The following is an 18,074-nucleotide window of genomic DNA, read 5'->3' on the forward strand; positions in this document are numbered from 1 at the left end:
AATGTGCTGAAGCTAAATGTTCCAAGTTGTGTTGGCAATGCCAATCGTGGATTACGTTTCATTTCCTGTCCCGTGTCTCCCCTCTCCGCAGTGGGCTAAAATATTCCCCTAACTCAGCCACCACACGTGGTGCAAACCAGCTGTGTTTTGTGCCACTTATAATGCGTTCAGTCACATCAAATGTCAATAGGAAGAAAATGGGGTGAAGGCAAGTGAGACTTAGAGTAAAAATGTAGAATCAAGGTAAACGAGTAAAAATGTAGAATCATGGTAAACCTTACTAGGAAGAAGCATAAAATTGGAGATTTTTTAGCATTGATCTTCAGGATTTTTCACACGTGCTATGAATTTATTGTGTAGAATCGTGACAAATGTAAAATCGAAGTTTAAGTGTGATTATCATTAGGATTTGCATATATACATGCTAAAACTAATGTTTTTGAAACAGCAGATATGTGGGTTTGGACTTGGGCAATAGGTTTATTGAAGAAATACATATGAGGTGATTTTTTTCCCCCCACCTGCTTTAGCACTAAAACAGTTTGTTTCCCTACTTGACATTCCAGTAAAAACAAAACACATCTTTGAAAAGCTAGCAAACTCACTCACTCATTCTCTCTCTCTCTCTCTCTCTCTCTCTCTCTCTCTCACACACACACACACACACACACACACACACACACACACACACACACACACACACGCTGCACCCTACTTTCGTTATCACAGCCTTACTAAAGCCACCTTTCCTGCTTGTATGAGGCTACAAAAAGCTGAAGTGTCTAAAACATCAAACAGGATACTTCCCACAAAGTTTTTAATTTAAGGAATGGGCTTTGATTATTAGTATTATTATTTGATGCTTTTGTCTTTTCTTCCCAGTTAGTTGTAATGTTATGGTTTTATGTATATTACATCTTGCAGAAGATGCTAGTCTCAGGTACAGGTAGATCTCATTGCGCATGAGATTTACATTCCACGGAATTGTCGCATATACCAAATTCTTGTGAATTGAGAGCCGTTTTATATGCGCTATATGGGGCTTAGGTTCTTGTTTACTCACATATTTCAAGTTTAAAATAGCAGAGTTTCTTAGTATTTTTACCAGAAATAACCATTATCCTCTTCCTGAAACACATTTTAATGCAAAATTTACACACTTAAAAATGTAATTCTGATAACAATACTATGCAAAAATTATTTTCATCAAGTCTATTTACATCTAAATGGCCTCTTTGGATTATGTACATGGGAAGAAAGTGGTGGTGCTATGGTCAGTTCAGTTTCCTTGGTGGATTTATTTCATGCAAATTCTTTGTAGCTGGAATATTCTCGCTAAAACTAGACATTCATTTGAAGGGCCTCACTGTTTCACAGTGTAATCTTTATCACAATTTATTTAAATCTCATTTTAAATTCCTGGGCTCAAATATCATCTGCTGCTTCTGTCATTTTAATGCTGTGAAAGCCACAATGATGCTTGAAGCAATCAAACTGACCAGTATTGGCCAAGTAAGGTGCTGGGACGTCCTATTCTTTCATTAAATCTGTATACAAGCTCTTGACTTTTAACTTGAGTAGTGACTCCAGAGAGAGATGTGTGGTGTTGATTGTGGTGCATCTTTCTATCGCATCCGGATGAGATTTGGTCACTGTAGTCACATTTATGTCAGTTGAGGGTTGAGCGGTTTTTCAGATTGATTCTGTATTGTCATGAATAGTTCTCACAATGGGTTCACTAAGTCTCAAAGCATGCTGAATTTCAACAAAATGCTCACCTTTCACATAGTAATCCAAAACTTCTTTGTTTTTAATGAATATTACATTCATACATGCTTCTTTACCCTCGACAGGCACCCTTCCTTTTATTTTACCCAACATTTTAAATACAGGTACTGTGAAGTGCAACTTCTCACCTCTGATGGCCTAAACTGATGATTCATGTCATGACAAACATGACAGAAGATGCGCATTAGAGATTCGGTAATGCATTACTGCTTCCACACCTGGTTAACAGATGACAACACTGAATAGGAAACTTAAGATCATTTATATGTGAAAATGCAGATAATGAGTCCACGTCTGATGGGGTTTGCTTCTATATGTAAGTTAATTACTGATGTATTTGAAACTTCCTAGCAGATAGAATTCTGTCAACATAAAAATGAGTTCACTAAGAGACTCATGTGTATACAGGAGAAACGCTTCTGCTCAAAATTCTAAGAGTAAAGATAAAACTTGGACCATGTGTTACAGATCACTGAAAACATCTTACGATAAAAGTGGAACACACAACTTCTGAAAAACAATTTTTGCATTCACATAGCTACATACCTAACTCAACCTGTCTGTCTGAGAAATACGAAGCTTAGTTATGTTAACGTTAACTGAAACTGATAATAATAATGATGATGATGATGATGATGATGATGATGATGATGACTCATCTGCCTGAGAACCTGATCAGCAGTTAAGGGAACATTGCTTTGTTACAGGGAACTGCTTACCTCATTGGCTGAATACTGTCGTTTTCAAGCTATTACTTCTCCTTAAATTTGGTTGTTGATTTTTGTTGTTGTTCTGTGAATTTCTTTTTACAGGAAGAAGAAGGCAAACAGCTTGTGAGAGATGCAATTGCAGCAGGTATATTCAATGATCTAGGATCAGGAAGCAATGTTGACTTGTGCGTCATTCGAAAAGGCAGTGTTGACTACTTACGTCCGTATGATGAAGCCAACATTAAAGGAAAGAGGTAAATGTGCTTTGTCATAAGCTTCATAGCACTAAAATTTATTGGGGGTTGGAGTGGAAGGTGATAATCTTTGGTTGCAGTCAACTGGGGTGACATTGGCCCACTTTTTCATCTCCTTTGACATGTAAAATTATGATCAGTTGACAGGGTTGACAGTTCAGAAACTGTTCATGTCCGCAAAAAAAAGATATAATGTTGCCTTCATGTGGATGAATTTGTCCCACACCTTCAAATCTGATCACAATAAGGTAAAAAATGCACACAGCCTATGTCAAATCAAAGAAAAAGATCATATATTTAGTAAATTGTTGCTAAAGGTCAATGAATTGTTTATTTCTAAAAATTTCAGTGTATAACTAAAATTGAAAGAGGTAAAATGAGTAAGGAAAATATTAATTAGTTAATGTTATTAGGTGAATAATTTCAAAAGTGTAACACAATTTAAATATTATCAAAACTGATTACACAAACCTATTCAGTTCAAGAACAGAAAATAGGTTTTGCTTAGGAGCTTCTTGGGTTAGTTTTCTTCTGCGTCATCTTCCCAGTAAGACACATCTTTTAGCATCAATTGAGGTTGTTAAATAGTCATTCTTTTTTTGTTTAGCTGCTCTAAGACTGCCTCTCCTACCATGTAAATTCATTTTTTCATCAGCAAACATTCAAGATCCTTTGTTTAATGAGACAATTCCATATTTACCAAAGCTGGAGAAAAGGTTGTGGATCATGGTCCCTTTTAGGACCTTCATCAGTTCATTTAGTAGCACAGGAGCCAGCTGCAGTAGCAGAGCGCTTCTAGGTGCTTCAGTCCGGAACTGCACAACTGCTACGGTCGCAGGTTCGAATCCTGCCTCAGTCATGGGTGTGTGAGATGTACTTTTGTTAGTTGGGTTTAAGTAGTTCTAAGTTGTAGGGGACAGATGACCTCAGATGTTAAGTCCCATAGTGCTCAGAGCCATTTGAAGTAGCACAGGAAACTCTTTTCAACTTGACGGGGAATAATTTCATTTAAAACAGCAAGAAATTTTTAAAGTAAATCGTGATAGTTTTGAAAATAAACAAAATTTCAGCCTAAAATTGTTCAGGTCAATTGCTCAAAATATGGGACAATGTTACCCCCATTGTGAAATTTAGTCTTTGTGAAATGCAGTCTTTATTTCAATCCAAAATGAAGAACTAGGATTACTTTTTGTACATCTCAAACCACACATATGAAACAATAACAGGAACTTACGAACAGCAAAACGACTCCTGTAACACACATGCAGATAAAAGCTGGATCACCACTATTCTGCCCTGACCAACAGCCCTGTCATACGTAAAGCGCTGCTGCAGCAGCAGATTCATGGAACTACAGAAACAGTGCAAAAAGAATGTAGCTCATGTTACCATCCTTAAAACAAGAAACGTGAATATTTGTTGTTATATGTGTGTGAGATGTATGGCATAGAACCCATTTTTTTCCCTCTGGGCCAGTGTTACCAGCAAAGGACGATCGTTAACCCAGATGGCAGTACTATTTTCTGTGCAACATTATTTTACGTAGCATTCTTTTGAATGTCATAATCCAGTGAACTCTTGAGATGGTATTACCTCACTAAGCTCAAATGCATATTATAGCTATGCTGTGATTTATTTTTTGCAGGAATGCAGCTAATAACATAGATGGTCTTCATCCTCGCACAATATATTCACTCTCAAGTCTCAGGTTCCATGGGATTTATAAAATTCTTTGTGAGCGCAGGTGGTCAGTCCATACATACAGTTTCAGAGTATTGTGTAAATGTCATACACCATATTAATTATCTAGACATGAAAAACAAGCAGTATCTGAGCACTGCACCATGAAAAAGTACAGAAGTATGTTTGCTAAGGCAAAAATATTGTCCCCATGCAGCAGTCTACTGGGATTCTGTCATTAAGGCTTCCAGTTGAGACTGAATTATGCAGCCACAATTGTGACTAGGACAGTGACTATATCCTCAGGAATTTGGTCATTCTAAGCTGAAACTCTGCAGGGTTATATCAGGGTGGTGATTCTTCTGGAAATACTTGAATTCTCAGGGAATTATATTTTACCCGGAAAAATCAGGGAAATCTCAGGGAATTTCGTAAAATCTCAGGGAATTCCATCCTTTTAACCTAGCATTGAATGTTACTGAGTTTTTATAAATTACAAATTTTAAAATGCATTGTATCTCAGTGTTTTAATTATGTGAATATTATTTGGTATAAGTTGTCAGTGTTTAAAAACTGCAGTTAAATTAATGGTTATGGCTGGTATATAGCTCAACTGAGAGGAAAGATAAGTCGTCATTGTGGTATGCTGACCACTCCTCCCCCCACCGCTCACTATTAATTTATCAGGAGCTTCTTGAAACCATCTTCCTCCTCATATCTGGAGTTCTAAAGGTATTTTTTCTTTCCAACTTTGAGTGGCCAACCAGACTGTGCACAACTATTTACGTTCCAATAAGATGATGACTTACCAGTACTCCATTGGGGGCATCAGCATAATCTCTGGTAGCATATTTAAATTCCTTGGCATTTTCATAAATCACCATGATATAATTCAGCTCACTATGACATTTAAAATACTGGCATAGTATCAGGCTCAACAATTAGTTTCCGGTGACTATGAGGAGTTGTCAGGAACTAAATATATATCGCTTAAACCTAACATTGAAACAGGTCAGAGAATTTTACCCAAATATCTTGCTTACTTGAAAGAAAGAAAGAAAGGTAAAAAACATAGGTAAAATAAATTAAATGACGACTCAGAGAGTGGAGTTTTACTACTTTGCTTTGAGGTTATATGTTTTACAGCAGCCTATTGTTTATTTTCTAGGAGAGTTCATAAAGTGGTGAGATCATCCAAAAAGGAGTGTGTGTTATTTATTTCTATTTTTTAAAACAGTATGATGTGTAAAATGAATCTGTTTGGCTGAAAGTCTCCAGATCACACCACTGAAATATTGGTCATATTAATAGCTTTATGTATGTTTATGATGGCTTCCTGTGATAACATTCAGAACTGCAAAGATTGCAATGCTCATTTTAACCGTGAACGACAACAGTGTTTCCATGGAGTTGTAAAATTTGGGACCAATGAACTTATTTTAAACAGCACTGTGCAGTCTTCTGCGTTTGTTTAAGTTTAAATATGAACCACATATATAATACTTTTTAATTTTAATGTCATTTAAGTTTAAATATGGTGCTAATATTGTTTTTTTCCCCTCATTTAGGCAAGCAACATACGATTTCAAGAAAGGAACTACTGCTGTTCTGTCTGCTGCATCATTTCCCATTGAAATTGAAGAATTGTCTGTAAATGTTATTGATCATGGAGAATCCATGGATACGTCAAGTTGAATTCAATGCCTTAATTGTAACTGAAGATTAAAAAACAATAAATAAGAATTTTGTTAAACCTTCAATTTTAAGCATTTTTGGCCTCTGGATTTGTCGGTGTTCTTGGTATGGTTTCATTAAATAAAAAAAAAAAAATTTTACAAGATGGAGTAATTATACAAAAAAGATATTGCTAGAAAAATCAAAGCCTATAAATGAACAAATAGATTTGTTTTATTTTGCAATTCTGCTTTATCACTTGTTACATAGCAATTTTATCATCATCTCACAGATATGAGGAATTTCAGTGCCTCTTACAATTAATGTGCGTGACTAGTGTGGGAACTTAGAGAGCACAGTGATGTATAAATAATGGAAAAATTAAGAACAGTTTTTGTGCAAATCACGAAACTACAGTATTTATATTTTATTTATATTTTTTTCTGGTGGAATTGTCTGGTCCTTGGGTTTAAATTGTGAAAGTGTCATTGAAAGTAATCAGATGAAGACTTTTGTGATGTTGGGAAATATTATTCTTCATTACCCCTTGCACAGGTGGATACACAAGGGTACTACAAAGTTATCACAGTGTTCTTCAAAGAAAAAGAGGGTGGCGATATATTTTTCCTTACTCAAACACACCATGTACACAAGCTTAATATACCAAACTGTCTGCCCCATTAGCTGAGTGGGCAGTGCATCTGCAGCAGGCCTGGGTTCGATTCCCGGCCAGATCAGAGATTTTCTCAGTTCATCATTGACACAGAAGTTGCCCTGTGTGGCGTCAACTGAAAAGACGTGCAACTCAGCGGCCAAATGGCTTGTGTGTGTATTGATCTTGGCGCAAGTCAGTGATGACATAGGACACAAGATACATAGTTCTAGGTGGGTGTGGTTATAAATCAAAGCGGTGAGAAAACAGCCAATCTATTCATTGCAGTCAGTACAGCAGTTCAAACTTCATCTTGCTGCGATCAACACCCAGTTGTGCAGGCTGGCCCCTGATGGTGGTACTGTATGTGCGTAGCTCATGGAATTACCAACCTGTGAGAGCGCTATGCCATTACCTCAGCAAGCACAGGACTCCACCATCCACACTGTGACGGCAAGCTCTGTAGTAAGTTGTTCACGCCATTTGGTGCAGGTGCATCACCAGATAACAGCCCAGTGCGAGGTACCATACCTGGGCACGGTGGCAAACCGAAGACCCCAGCTTTGGGTACAGCATCAGTGGTTCGGCAGGTCAGGTGCAAGTCCAAAGCATGGATGCCCAAGTAGGCACACTCAAGTCTCTTAAGTCAGCCGGCAGATAACTCCCAGCTAGAAGGCCCAGTTCAGTCATGGCAGAATTAGGTGCAGCCCGTGAGCATGCAGCTAGTGGGTGGGATGACCAGTATCAGGTCGACAAATGTTAAGGAGTACTTTTCGCAGCTGGCTGTAGACAATCCTGCATGGCTGGGGCGGGCGATATTTTACACTGCTGAAGCCTTTTCTGTTGTGACAGGACATCGTTTCTGATATCGTAGGTCCCAGAGTTAGACATAGTGTAACCAGGGTCACTGCTGTAATAGTGTGGCCCCACCAGCAGCAGTGAGGGCTGAACCTGTGCAGGGTTTATATGCACTGCGAAATCCAGGAAAAACATGGTAATTTTTATTGCTTTAATTTTCAGTTAATTTTTGTAATTTTGACTAGTAAGAACTGATACACTAACAAAGAATTTTACTTTAGCCCACTACTGCTTAGTAATACTGCAGCAATAAAACGTAAATGAGAGAATAACACCAAAATAAAACTTCAGTTGCGAAGAAAATGTGCCATTTACAACACAAAACGCAGCACTGATTTCGATGTGCCTTTCTCATGGGCCTCGTGTAAATGAGTGTGACATCACGACTTTTCACGCTTCTAACAGGTCGTAGGAAAATACTTCAAATGGTGGTTTGACAAGTGTTACTTTCTAAGTAAATTTCCTTTAATGCAAGATAAATCATGTTATTTGTGATGAATTTGTTAAATCAGGGTGTTACTCTCATTCAAAACGTAACAGTGAGGTCCAGCAACTTAGCAAAATTTCCCACCCAGAAGACCAGCCACCAACCATTAAAATTTCACTGGCATGTTTGTGTTTGATACATCTTAAAGGGCAACACATGCTGAAAAAGGCCAAGTTTCAAGGTCAGTTTTTCATATTTATTTTAGTTCTGTTATAGATTACAAATTATGCAATAACAGTGGCAAAAAGTATAATTGTCCTTATTCACACAGTGCAAAGTGAGTTTTTTTAGCAATTTACCCTGTAATTGAAAAAGTTAAAGTTCTCGATGGAACATGTATTCAGCCAGTCCTGCCTAACCACACCATCGGAAAAAACAGCAAATTTCTGTCAACGAGTAGTATTAGTGAAAGCTTAGCTTTTCTTGTAGCTATTGTATATTTATATTAATTTAAAACATTAACTTTTCCTATTTGTGTGTTTACACTACTTAACAATGATGTTGCTATTGACTGATTGCATCACATTTACTATGCTCTGAATATCTGCCACCAGTGCCTGGCGAGATCACGTGACATGGGCTGTGATTGGCTGACAAAAGTGCATTGCGCTCTCAATTTTGGTGCTATACTTGGTGCAATTTCTGTTCATACTTTCATAATACAAAAATATACAGTGTAAATATTGCTGCACATCAAAGATCTTTCCAGAAGGCTTAGTTTCGTGCTGAATTTCGTTTCCTAAAATGCCAGGAAGCCGATGTATAAAACCTTCACTTTTCAAATGACTGATAAGTTTCACAGCACTGGAGGAAAGAATATTGTCATTTAACTGGGAAAAAATGTTCTTTCACCAGGGAATGGTGTATTTTCACACAAGAAAAATTTTATTTGTAACTGGGAAAAATCTGCAATTTTTTTCCCCTCCCATTTATACACCCTGATGTGATAAATGGTATTGCTCTGGGCCTGGGCAAAAATGTCTGTTGTGTCAGCGCTGCTGCTCTACAGATCCTTGATCAGACTGTGGTGACAGCTATCTGTTTGCTTGGCCTCACGTTAAAGCTGCCAAGTTGAAAGGCTGTGGTGCAACGTACCTCCCCTTTTTGGAAGATCTGTTCCACTGGATCGCAGTCTGATAGTACTCTGAAAATTACATAACAATACATCTTTTGTTTTTCCTTTTATGTACACTCCATTTGGGTGTTTCCTTACACTAACCCAGTCTAAATTACAGCGCCAAATAGGCTGATAGATTTAATCAATAATTATTTGCTAAAGGCTACCCACTCATTAGGTACTTGATTGTTCTGTATTCTTAGGTCATCCCTGCTTGTAACAATTCACAATGACCATTGCAGCATTGTATACGGAATAGGTCCAGTGTGGACCTGCTCTCTGAGAAAGGTCTTGTGTCAGGATGTCTTGCAGATGTCCTTTTGCTCCTGTCCCTTCTAGGAAAAATTATACCTGACATGATCAGTTGCTGTGACGCCCATAATTCATTCTCTCCTATGTACATAACCATTTGCATCTCTAGTCGTCACTCAGAAACGCTCATAGTGCTGAAAATCATGTTAAGTCCTTATCAAGGCTCCGTTTTGGGCCCACTGCTTTTCCTCATCTTTATTAATGATCTTCCTCTTTGTTCTGAGACAAACAGCAAATTTACCCTGTTTGCTGATGATACCACAATTCTAATTGACGATTTGATTGATCATGATCTTGAAAAAAGCTACAAATACTGTTTTTAATGACATCTTAAATTGGTTCTCCTCAAATGGTCTCTCGCTCAATGCAGATAAAACTCATTATATGAGGTTCCATACATCGCAAAGTAATGCCGATGAAATTAACATAAAATGTAGAGATCAACCAATACAGAAAGTTGAAGACACAAAATTCCTGGGTGCTTACATAGACAGTAAATGTAATTGGTCAGTTCACATTCTTCATCTATGTAAAAAACTTAGCTCGGCAACATTTGCATTACGGGTAATTTCTTCAGTGGCTGAAGTTGACACTATTAAGGTTGCCTACTTTGGCTACTTCCACTCATTGATGTCATATGCTATCATATTCTGAGGGAACCAACCACTTGCAAAAAAAGTTTTCACCATCCAAAAAAAAAAAGCAATCAGAATAATGTGTGGGGTCCATCAAAGACACTCTTGCAGGCACTTGTTTCGGAAGATAGGTATCCTAACAACTGCCTCACAGTATATTTTTTCCTTGCTCACCTTTGTGTGCAAAAATTATTCCATCTACCAAGACAACATTAAATTCCATGGTTATAACACCAGAAACAAAAACAATCTACATTTAGAAATGAAAAGTCTCACTCTGGTACAAAAAGGAGTTTACTACTCCAGCATTAAGCTGTTCAATGCTCTACCACTACATATCAAATGTGTTCATACAGAACTGCCAAAATTTAAACAAGTTCTCAAAGATTACCTGACAGAGAAATCTTATTATACTGTGGATGAATACCTGAAAGAAAATATATACCATCACTAAACATATTATGTCTAGAAGTAGTTCAATTGATTTTATTGTGCATTTGGGCATTAGCACACTTTTTGTAACAACAGATTGGCTGTACATGTATTTACTCTTGTAGGCCTAATATCTGATTTAACTTTGTGCTCTTATCTTTAACCTTTATTTGAAACTCCTTTTTCTGTCAAATGGTAGTTATGTTATCTAGCTGACATTGTATCTGTTACTGTATTTATAGTATGTCTTACTTAAACTATGTACAATTTGCCATTGAAATGCCCTTGTATTTATTGTAAGTTTAAATTGAAACCTGTACAATTTGACACGTTCCATATCCTTGAGATTGACTCACTAACTGGATCTACGGAACAAGAAATAAATAAATAAACAAACATCACAAAAGTTACTTAGGGGCATGAATAGTAAGAGGGAGGGGAAATAAAATGTAATATGTAATGGAAACTGATTAATAATTGCTGCTTAAGAAATTTTGGAAGAATAATTGAAAAAAATTGGAAGGTACACATATCCTGAGTGAACTTTAATGGGCATTAATATAAATAGACCCTCAATATTCAATACATATATACAGCATTTAAATTAACGTACTTCTTTTTCTTGCTACCGCCATTGTGCATAGAGCTTGGTATGACAATACTGGTTCCGGATCGCCCCTCTTCTGCTCACGCAAATTATTTTTGTCTGCTTCGATCCTCTTGATGCAGGCTTCTTGGCGCATCACGGAATGATGAACAGACAGGTATGGTCGTCGTGAATGTACAAATAAACTGTGCTATCTCGATAACTTTCTGTGACACCTTTTAATGTACTATTGGAATACACATTTTTTAACAATATTGACTCAGCGGAACTTGTCATACGTCCGCCCGCTACCACTTATAGAGACAAACAGATGAATATAAAGAAATCAAAAAACTGAAGAGCATATCTCCACTTGTTTTGTTTGTGACCCAATAGTGTCGCTGGTACAAAATAATTTATTATTTTGCATATACATAAAATAGAAAAGAATGAGGGAGAAAAGAAAAGAAAAGAAATATTATTATTATTATTATTATTATTATTAATATGATACATTACTATTGCCACCCACTGTGCACTGACGTCATATGAAGGTGCACAGTGTCTGAGCTTATTTTTCTTTTTATGGGTGGATAACTCTGACCAGTATGGGCATAGCCTTTATTTTTCGGCCATTTCAGTTATCCTATATGGTTACCAATTTATATAGGCATGTCAGCTCCTTAACACATACATACATACATACATACATACATAAGTTTTCCTTCGTAACAAAGTGCTTGCTGTAACCGCATATTCTCATTATTGGCAGTCATTATTTGCCCAGTGTTTAGCTTGTGAAGCATGTGCGTGCAGCTTGACTTCTGTTAACTGTCCCTGCTCACTGTCACGTGTTTAATAAAAAATCAGAGTGCCCGTGTTGTGTGTTCACTTGGTCTTCGCTGCACAAATTTGTGAAGCTCGTGTTCAGCGGTGTGATCCTTTGTGAAATCTTCAATGCAGTGACAAATGGTTTCCATATCAGCAGCCCGAGGAATGTATTTCACCTTGTCACTCACACTTATTCAGTGGGGACACCAGCTGTACATCAGACATCCGCCGACAAGGTAAGTTTCTTGCCGCTTCTACTATGTTGTTGAGCACAGAAAACCATGTTTTTATGACATTGTTGAGCACAGAAAATTCATGTTACATGAAGTATTGTCATTTTTAGTTCATTACACGCACATCCACATATCTCACATGCACATTTAATGTACATTTAACACTTTGTAGGTAGGTTTTTTATGTTTCTGCACTTTGTTTTTGAACGTCTTTCATACCGTAGCATTCCATTAAATTTCTGTAGTGTCCTTTCAACATACTATACACACGACAGAAAAAAATAAAATATCACTACATAAGTAAACGTATCCTATTCATTTGCTTATTGTTGCTTATATTCATTACAGTCTGATTGTCATTTTGAGTACATTTTGATAAATTATAATTTCATTAAATTTGAAACAAATACTAACAAAAAGATAGAGGTGCGGGCCAGTACTTAGCTCAGTACAGCCGATAGATACACAAAACAGAACAGAAAATTTACATTCCTAGCTTTCGGAACTTTGTTCCTTCTTCAGGGAGGAGATGAGGGGAAAATGGGAAGTAGGGGAAGTGGATTCAGTTACTCAAAACCCAGGTTATGAAGCAACAGGGAAAGGTAAACAGGGAGGGTAGCAAGGATGGAGGCATGGTTCTCAGAGGGAAGCCAAAGATATTCTGTGAAGTACTGCGCCAGCTTCAAACCAAAGAGGATGCACACAGAAGTAGAGAGATATGTAGTATAAAGATAAACACAACTATGTAGGATGAAGAGATGCGTGAATGGCTAAAGAGGAGAGGGAAAAAGGATAAGACTGAAGAGTAAATGGGAGTGAGGTTGGTTAACGTAGGTTCAGTCCAGGGGGATGGTGGGATGTGTTGGAGTGCAAGTTCCCATATCCGCAGTTCCGAGGGACTGGTGTTGGGTGGGTGAAGCCAAATGGCACGTACGTTGTAGCAGGTTCCTAGGTCCCTAGAATTATGCTGGATGGCATGCTCTGCTACTGGGTATTGAACATCTCCTAGGCAGACAGTCCGTCTGTGCCCGTTCATGTGCTCAGCCAATTTAGTTGTTGTCATACCTATGTAAAAGGTTGTGCAGTGCAGGCATGTCAGCTGATAAATGACATGTGTTGTTCACATGTGGCCCTGCCTTGAACTGTGTACGTTTTACCAGTAGCGGGGCTGGAGTAGGTGGTTGTGGGGGGATGCATGGGGCAGGTTTTGCAGCAGGGTCGGTTACAGGGGTAGGAACCGCTGGGTAGAGAAGGTGGTCTGGGAATATTGTAGGGTTTGACAAGGATGTTACGGAGGTTGGGGGTCGACGAAGGGCAACTCTGGGTGGTGTGGGGAGAATATTGTCAAGGGATGATCTCATTTCAGGGCTTGACTTGAGAAAGTCATATCCCTGGCGGAGTAATTTGTTCACGTATTCGAGGCCAGGATAATATTGGGTGACAAGGGGGATACTTCTGTGTGGCCTGGGGGTAGGAACATTGTTGTTGGATGGGGAGGAATGTATTGCTCGGGAGATCTGTTTGTGGACAAGGTCTGCAGGATAGTTGCGGGAGAGGAAAGCACTGGTCAGGTTATTGGTGTAATTGTTGAGGGATTCATCACTGGAGCAGATACGTTTGCCACGAATACGTAGGCTGTAGGGAAGGGAGCGTTTGTTGTGGAATGGATGGCAGCTATCAAGGTGAAGGTACTGTTGTTTGTTTGTGGGTTTGATGTGGACAGAAGTGTGGATGTGAGCTTCAACAAGATGGTCAACATCCAGGAAGGTGGCTTGGATTTTGGAGAAGGACCAAGAGAAATTCAGATTCGAAAAGGAGTTGAGGTTATGGAGGAAATTAAGGAGTGTTTCTTCACCATGAGTCCAGACCACAAAGATGTCATCTATAAACCTATACCAGGCCAGGGGAAGCAGCTGTTGGGTCTTCAGGAAAGCCTCCTCCATGCGGCCCATGAAGAGGTTGGCATAGGACGGAGCCATCCTGGTTCCCATGGCCGTTCCCCTGATTTGTTTGTAGGTCTGGCCTTCAAAAGTGAAGTAATTATGGGTGAGGATGAAGTTGGTAAGTGTGATAAGGAACCTGCTACAACGTACGTGCCATTTGGCTTTTCCCACCCAACACCAGTCCCTCGGAACTGCGGATATGGGAACTTGCACTCCAACACATCCCGCCATCCCCCTGGACTGAACCTACGTCAACCAACCTCACTCCCATTTACTCTTCAGTCTTATCCTTTTTCCCTCTCCTCTTTAGCCATTCACGCATCTTTTCATCCTACATAGTTGTGTTTATCTTTATACTACATATCTCTTTACTTTTGTGTGCATCCTTTTTGGTTTGAAGCTGGCACAGTACTTCACAGAATATCTTTGGCTTCCCTCTGAGAACCATGCCTCCATCCTTGCTACCCTCCCTGTTTACCTTTCCCTGTTGCTTCATAACCTGGGTTGTGAGTAACTGAATCCACTTTCCCTTCTTCCCTTTTTTCCCCTCTCTCCTCCCTGATGAAGGAACAAAGTTCTGAAAGCTAGGAATGTAAATTTTCTGTTCTGTTTTGTGTATCTATCGGCTGTACTGATCTGAGGTAAGTACTGGCCAGCCCCTCTATCTCTTTGTTAGTATTTGTTTCACATCTTTATATGAGATTTTCCATTAATCAATTTCATTACATTGTTAGATTACAATTCTATTAGTACAGTTTTTGTTTTACATTCTTACATAACATTCAACAATAGTTTTTGGCACAAATTGACATACATTTCATTTCAATTTACAGTGACTTCTTGCCGGAGCATATTTATCACTTTCAAAGAATTAAAGAAGTAAACAATAGTCACTACAACAGGTTCTACGCACTGCTTAAATAACTGTGCGTGGCCGTGCCTCTCTAGCATTCTCCAGAAAACAGATACACACTACAGGATTGAGGAAATTTCACAGAAAGGCATTTCTGTGCTCAGTTACGCCCCTTTATTAGACTTAATTGTGATCCCCAGAACAAAATAGTTTGTTATTTATAAACATAACGCAAACCTGACGATACCAATCATATCGTATACTTATTCAGTATTTAAAGTGCACCTCAGTATTTACTTTTTATGTTCATTGTGTAAAGGATAACCATTTCAAATGCTTAGGTATACAGAGTTGTATCACCAGTACTAGATGTTATGTACAATGAGCATAAAATAGTGTTTACATAAGTAGCAAACGCGTATAAAAATTTCAATGCAAATCAGGGGTTGGACACTTTAATGAGTAGTCGACGCTTACAGTAGTTAGGTTTCCGTACTGCAACTGTATTCTTCTACACACATTGCTACATTATCGCTTTCATACATATCATATACTTGCAGCTATATTTACTTGTGGTGCGGTCCTTTCTTATGTTTATATGGTATCTAACACTCAACAAGCATTTATCTTTCTTCAGTTTTGGATATGTTGATGCATTGTTCCCTGGAAGAAAAAATACTTCATACTAACTTACAACTTAAATCTTCATAGATAAGTGTACATTGGCTCGATGGTCACCAATACCTCTTTCATATATTCAACCATGTATTCATTTACTTCAGTTTGCAATCGTGCTATCACAAACTCATTTAATGTCGTGTGTGTCTCTTAAATCTGAAAGATAAAGTGTATTAAAAGTGCGGTGCGACATCTTATTCAGTTTGCCACTTACATTGCACTTGCTTGTTTACCTGCAGTAAGAGTTTTCTGGTCCCTCAATTATAATTAGTGCGTGTACTTTCAATACTTAAATTTGTAACTATATAGATATTATGTACGTAGTAGCATAACTGTAGTAAATGGTTCAAATGGCTCTGAGCACTATGGGACTTAACATCTGTGGTCGTCAGTCCCCTAGAAACTGTAGTAAATACTTCATAGTTTAGGATCCCTTTCCGTTTATTTAATCCCTTAGCTTATCTCCATTTGTGTGTACTGTGTAGATAGTCGTAGTTGTAGTATAGACACTCCATTAATTTTCTATTTCCCTTTTTATGCAACAGGCTTTAAAAATGCTGGTGCAGGCTGTGGCTCACAGGGTTTGTTTGTTTTGGGTGCCTCAACACTTTCAGCTGTGCCTGTCTGACGCACATGCAGTTACAGTTGGTTGCCTAGCTTTCTCCCCAATGCACATGCGCTGCGTTGCTCTGTTACCACTGACGTAGTAGCAAGTTGTGTAGTGCATTGTGCACTACTGTGCGTTTCAAAAGTTCGTTTATTCATTTACAACTGTGCTATGCGCAAAGCGAAATATTGTGTTTAAAGTATCATCGTATCTAGACACACACGAAAGTAAAATTCATCCTTGTTACATCGACTTACCTTATCAATTACACATTTGGCATATAAGAAAAACACAAACAAAACTTTTTTTTAACAACTAACAAAATAAATTCTGCAATGTGGGTTTCCAGCATCCTAACTCTAATATTATTATACATATATACAACTCAGAGGGTAGCCCTTCTTCAGTATATAAATGTTCCCACATCTTTGTGTGGGTAAAGGCCCTTGTCTTTGCCCGTGTTCATGTGTGCCAATCTGTATGCTCCCGGGTAGGGGATTTTAGTAATTATGTATGGTCCAGTATATAGTAATTGCCAGTTTTCCAATTTTTGTGGATTTGGGGTGTGACCTATGTAAAGCTGTGTTGTACGTTTCAGTTTTCTGTCGTAAATTCCTTTCCTATATTGAGCCCAAGTTTCAAGGTTGATTAATGGTTGTATTTCATACAGTGATAACTCCGGTTTTGGTATCTTGGGCAAAGGTTTTCCCATTCGTCTGCTTGTTTGCAACTAAACATCAGCTCATTTGGTATAAATCCAGTTGATGTATGCGGAAGGCTGTTAACAACTTGTAAGACAGGAGTGTCACATTCAATCCACTGGGTATGTTTACGAGGTATATAGGTCCTCACAAATCTGTTGAATTCCTTAAACACCCTTTCTATGGGGGACACTTTGGGATGAAATTTGGATACTGAAATGTGTTTGATTTGGTTGGAATTTACAAACGCTTTCCGTTTACATCCCACAAAATTTGAGGCATTATCTGTTAACATGATTTCTGGTTTTCCTACTCTTGCAAAATAATCCTCTTTAATTTGTCTTATAATTGAACTGGCAGTAACTTTCTGTACAGCATACAGTTTTACGTGTTTCGTGAAAATATCATACAAGCCTATGATATATAGTTTACTCCCCCTTTACCTTTGGGATAGGGTCCAGCTGCATCTAACAATACCTTTTCTAGAGGTTTCTTAGCCACAATGGGATGAAGTTCTATCTGTTAGGAGATGTTAGTATGTTTTACTTTCTGGCAAACTACACTTCCTTACCATCTGTAGTACTTCATCTAAGGGGAAATAACAATGTTTAGCTATTTTGCAGTGCCATAATGGTCCCAAGCATTGTGTGTGTAAGATAAAATCATCTACGTATTCATCTGGCAAACACACACGCTATTTCTCTAGTTTGGGAGGTTTCCTAGGGAACAGAAAACACCTTTATGAATAATGAAGAACCTTTTTAATTTTTCATTGCCGTCATGTGTGAGTTTTGCTCTACGTGCTGTAATTGCTCCATATGTTTGCATATGTGGACATAATATGGTCGGAGTGTTTTGTCCTCCATCAGCATAGCTCTTATTTCACCTTCCTGTTCTAAAAGATCGCTGAAAGTCCTGTGGTAGTCGAGAAAGAGCATCAGCTATTATGTTTTGATTTCCTTTTTTGTATACTATTTAAAAATCGAATTCTTGAAGATACATACACCACGTGGCTATAAGTCAGTGTAGCAATTTACAAGCTA

The 18,074-nt window shown here is 38.2% G+C and overlaps 1 protein-coding gene across 1 annotated transcript in view; it reads left to right on the forward strand.

Annotated features, from left to right (window-relative positions):
- The window catches only part of LOC126483985 (proteasome subunit beta type-7-like), a 29,998-nt gene extending 23,806 nt beyond the window's left edge, over nucleotides 1-6,192 (forward strand). The window contains exons 4-5 of the mRNA XM_050107286.1: nucleotides 2,601-2,752; nucleotides 6,001-6,192. Coding sequence (XP_049963243.1) covers nucleotides 2,601-2,752; nucleotides 6,001-6,127 — 279 coding nt within the window. The 3' untranslated portion in view covers nucleotides 6,128-6,192. The remainder of the gene's footprint in view (nucleotides 1-2,600; nucleotides 2,753-6,000) is intronic.
- Nucleotides 6,193-18,074: the final 11,882 nt, after the last annotated feature.

Source organism: Schistocerca serialis, chromosome 6 (genome assembly GCF_023864345.2).
Source record: "Schistocerca serialis cubense isolate TAMUIC-IGC-003099 chromosome 6, iqSchSeri2.2, whole genome shotgun sequence".
Lineage (NCBI taxonomy): Eukaryota > Metazoa > Arthropoda > Insecta > Orthoptera > Acrididae > Schistocerca > Schistocerca serialis.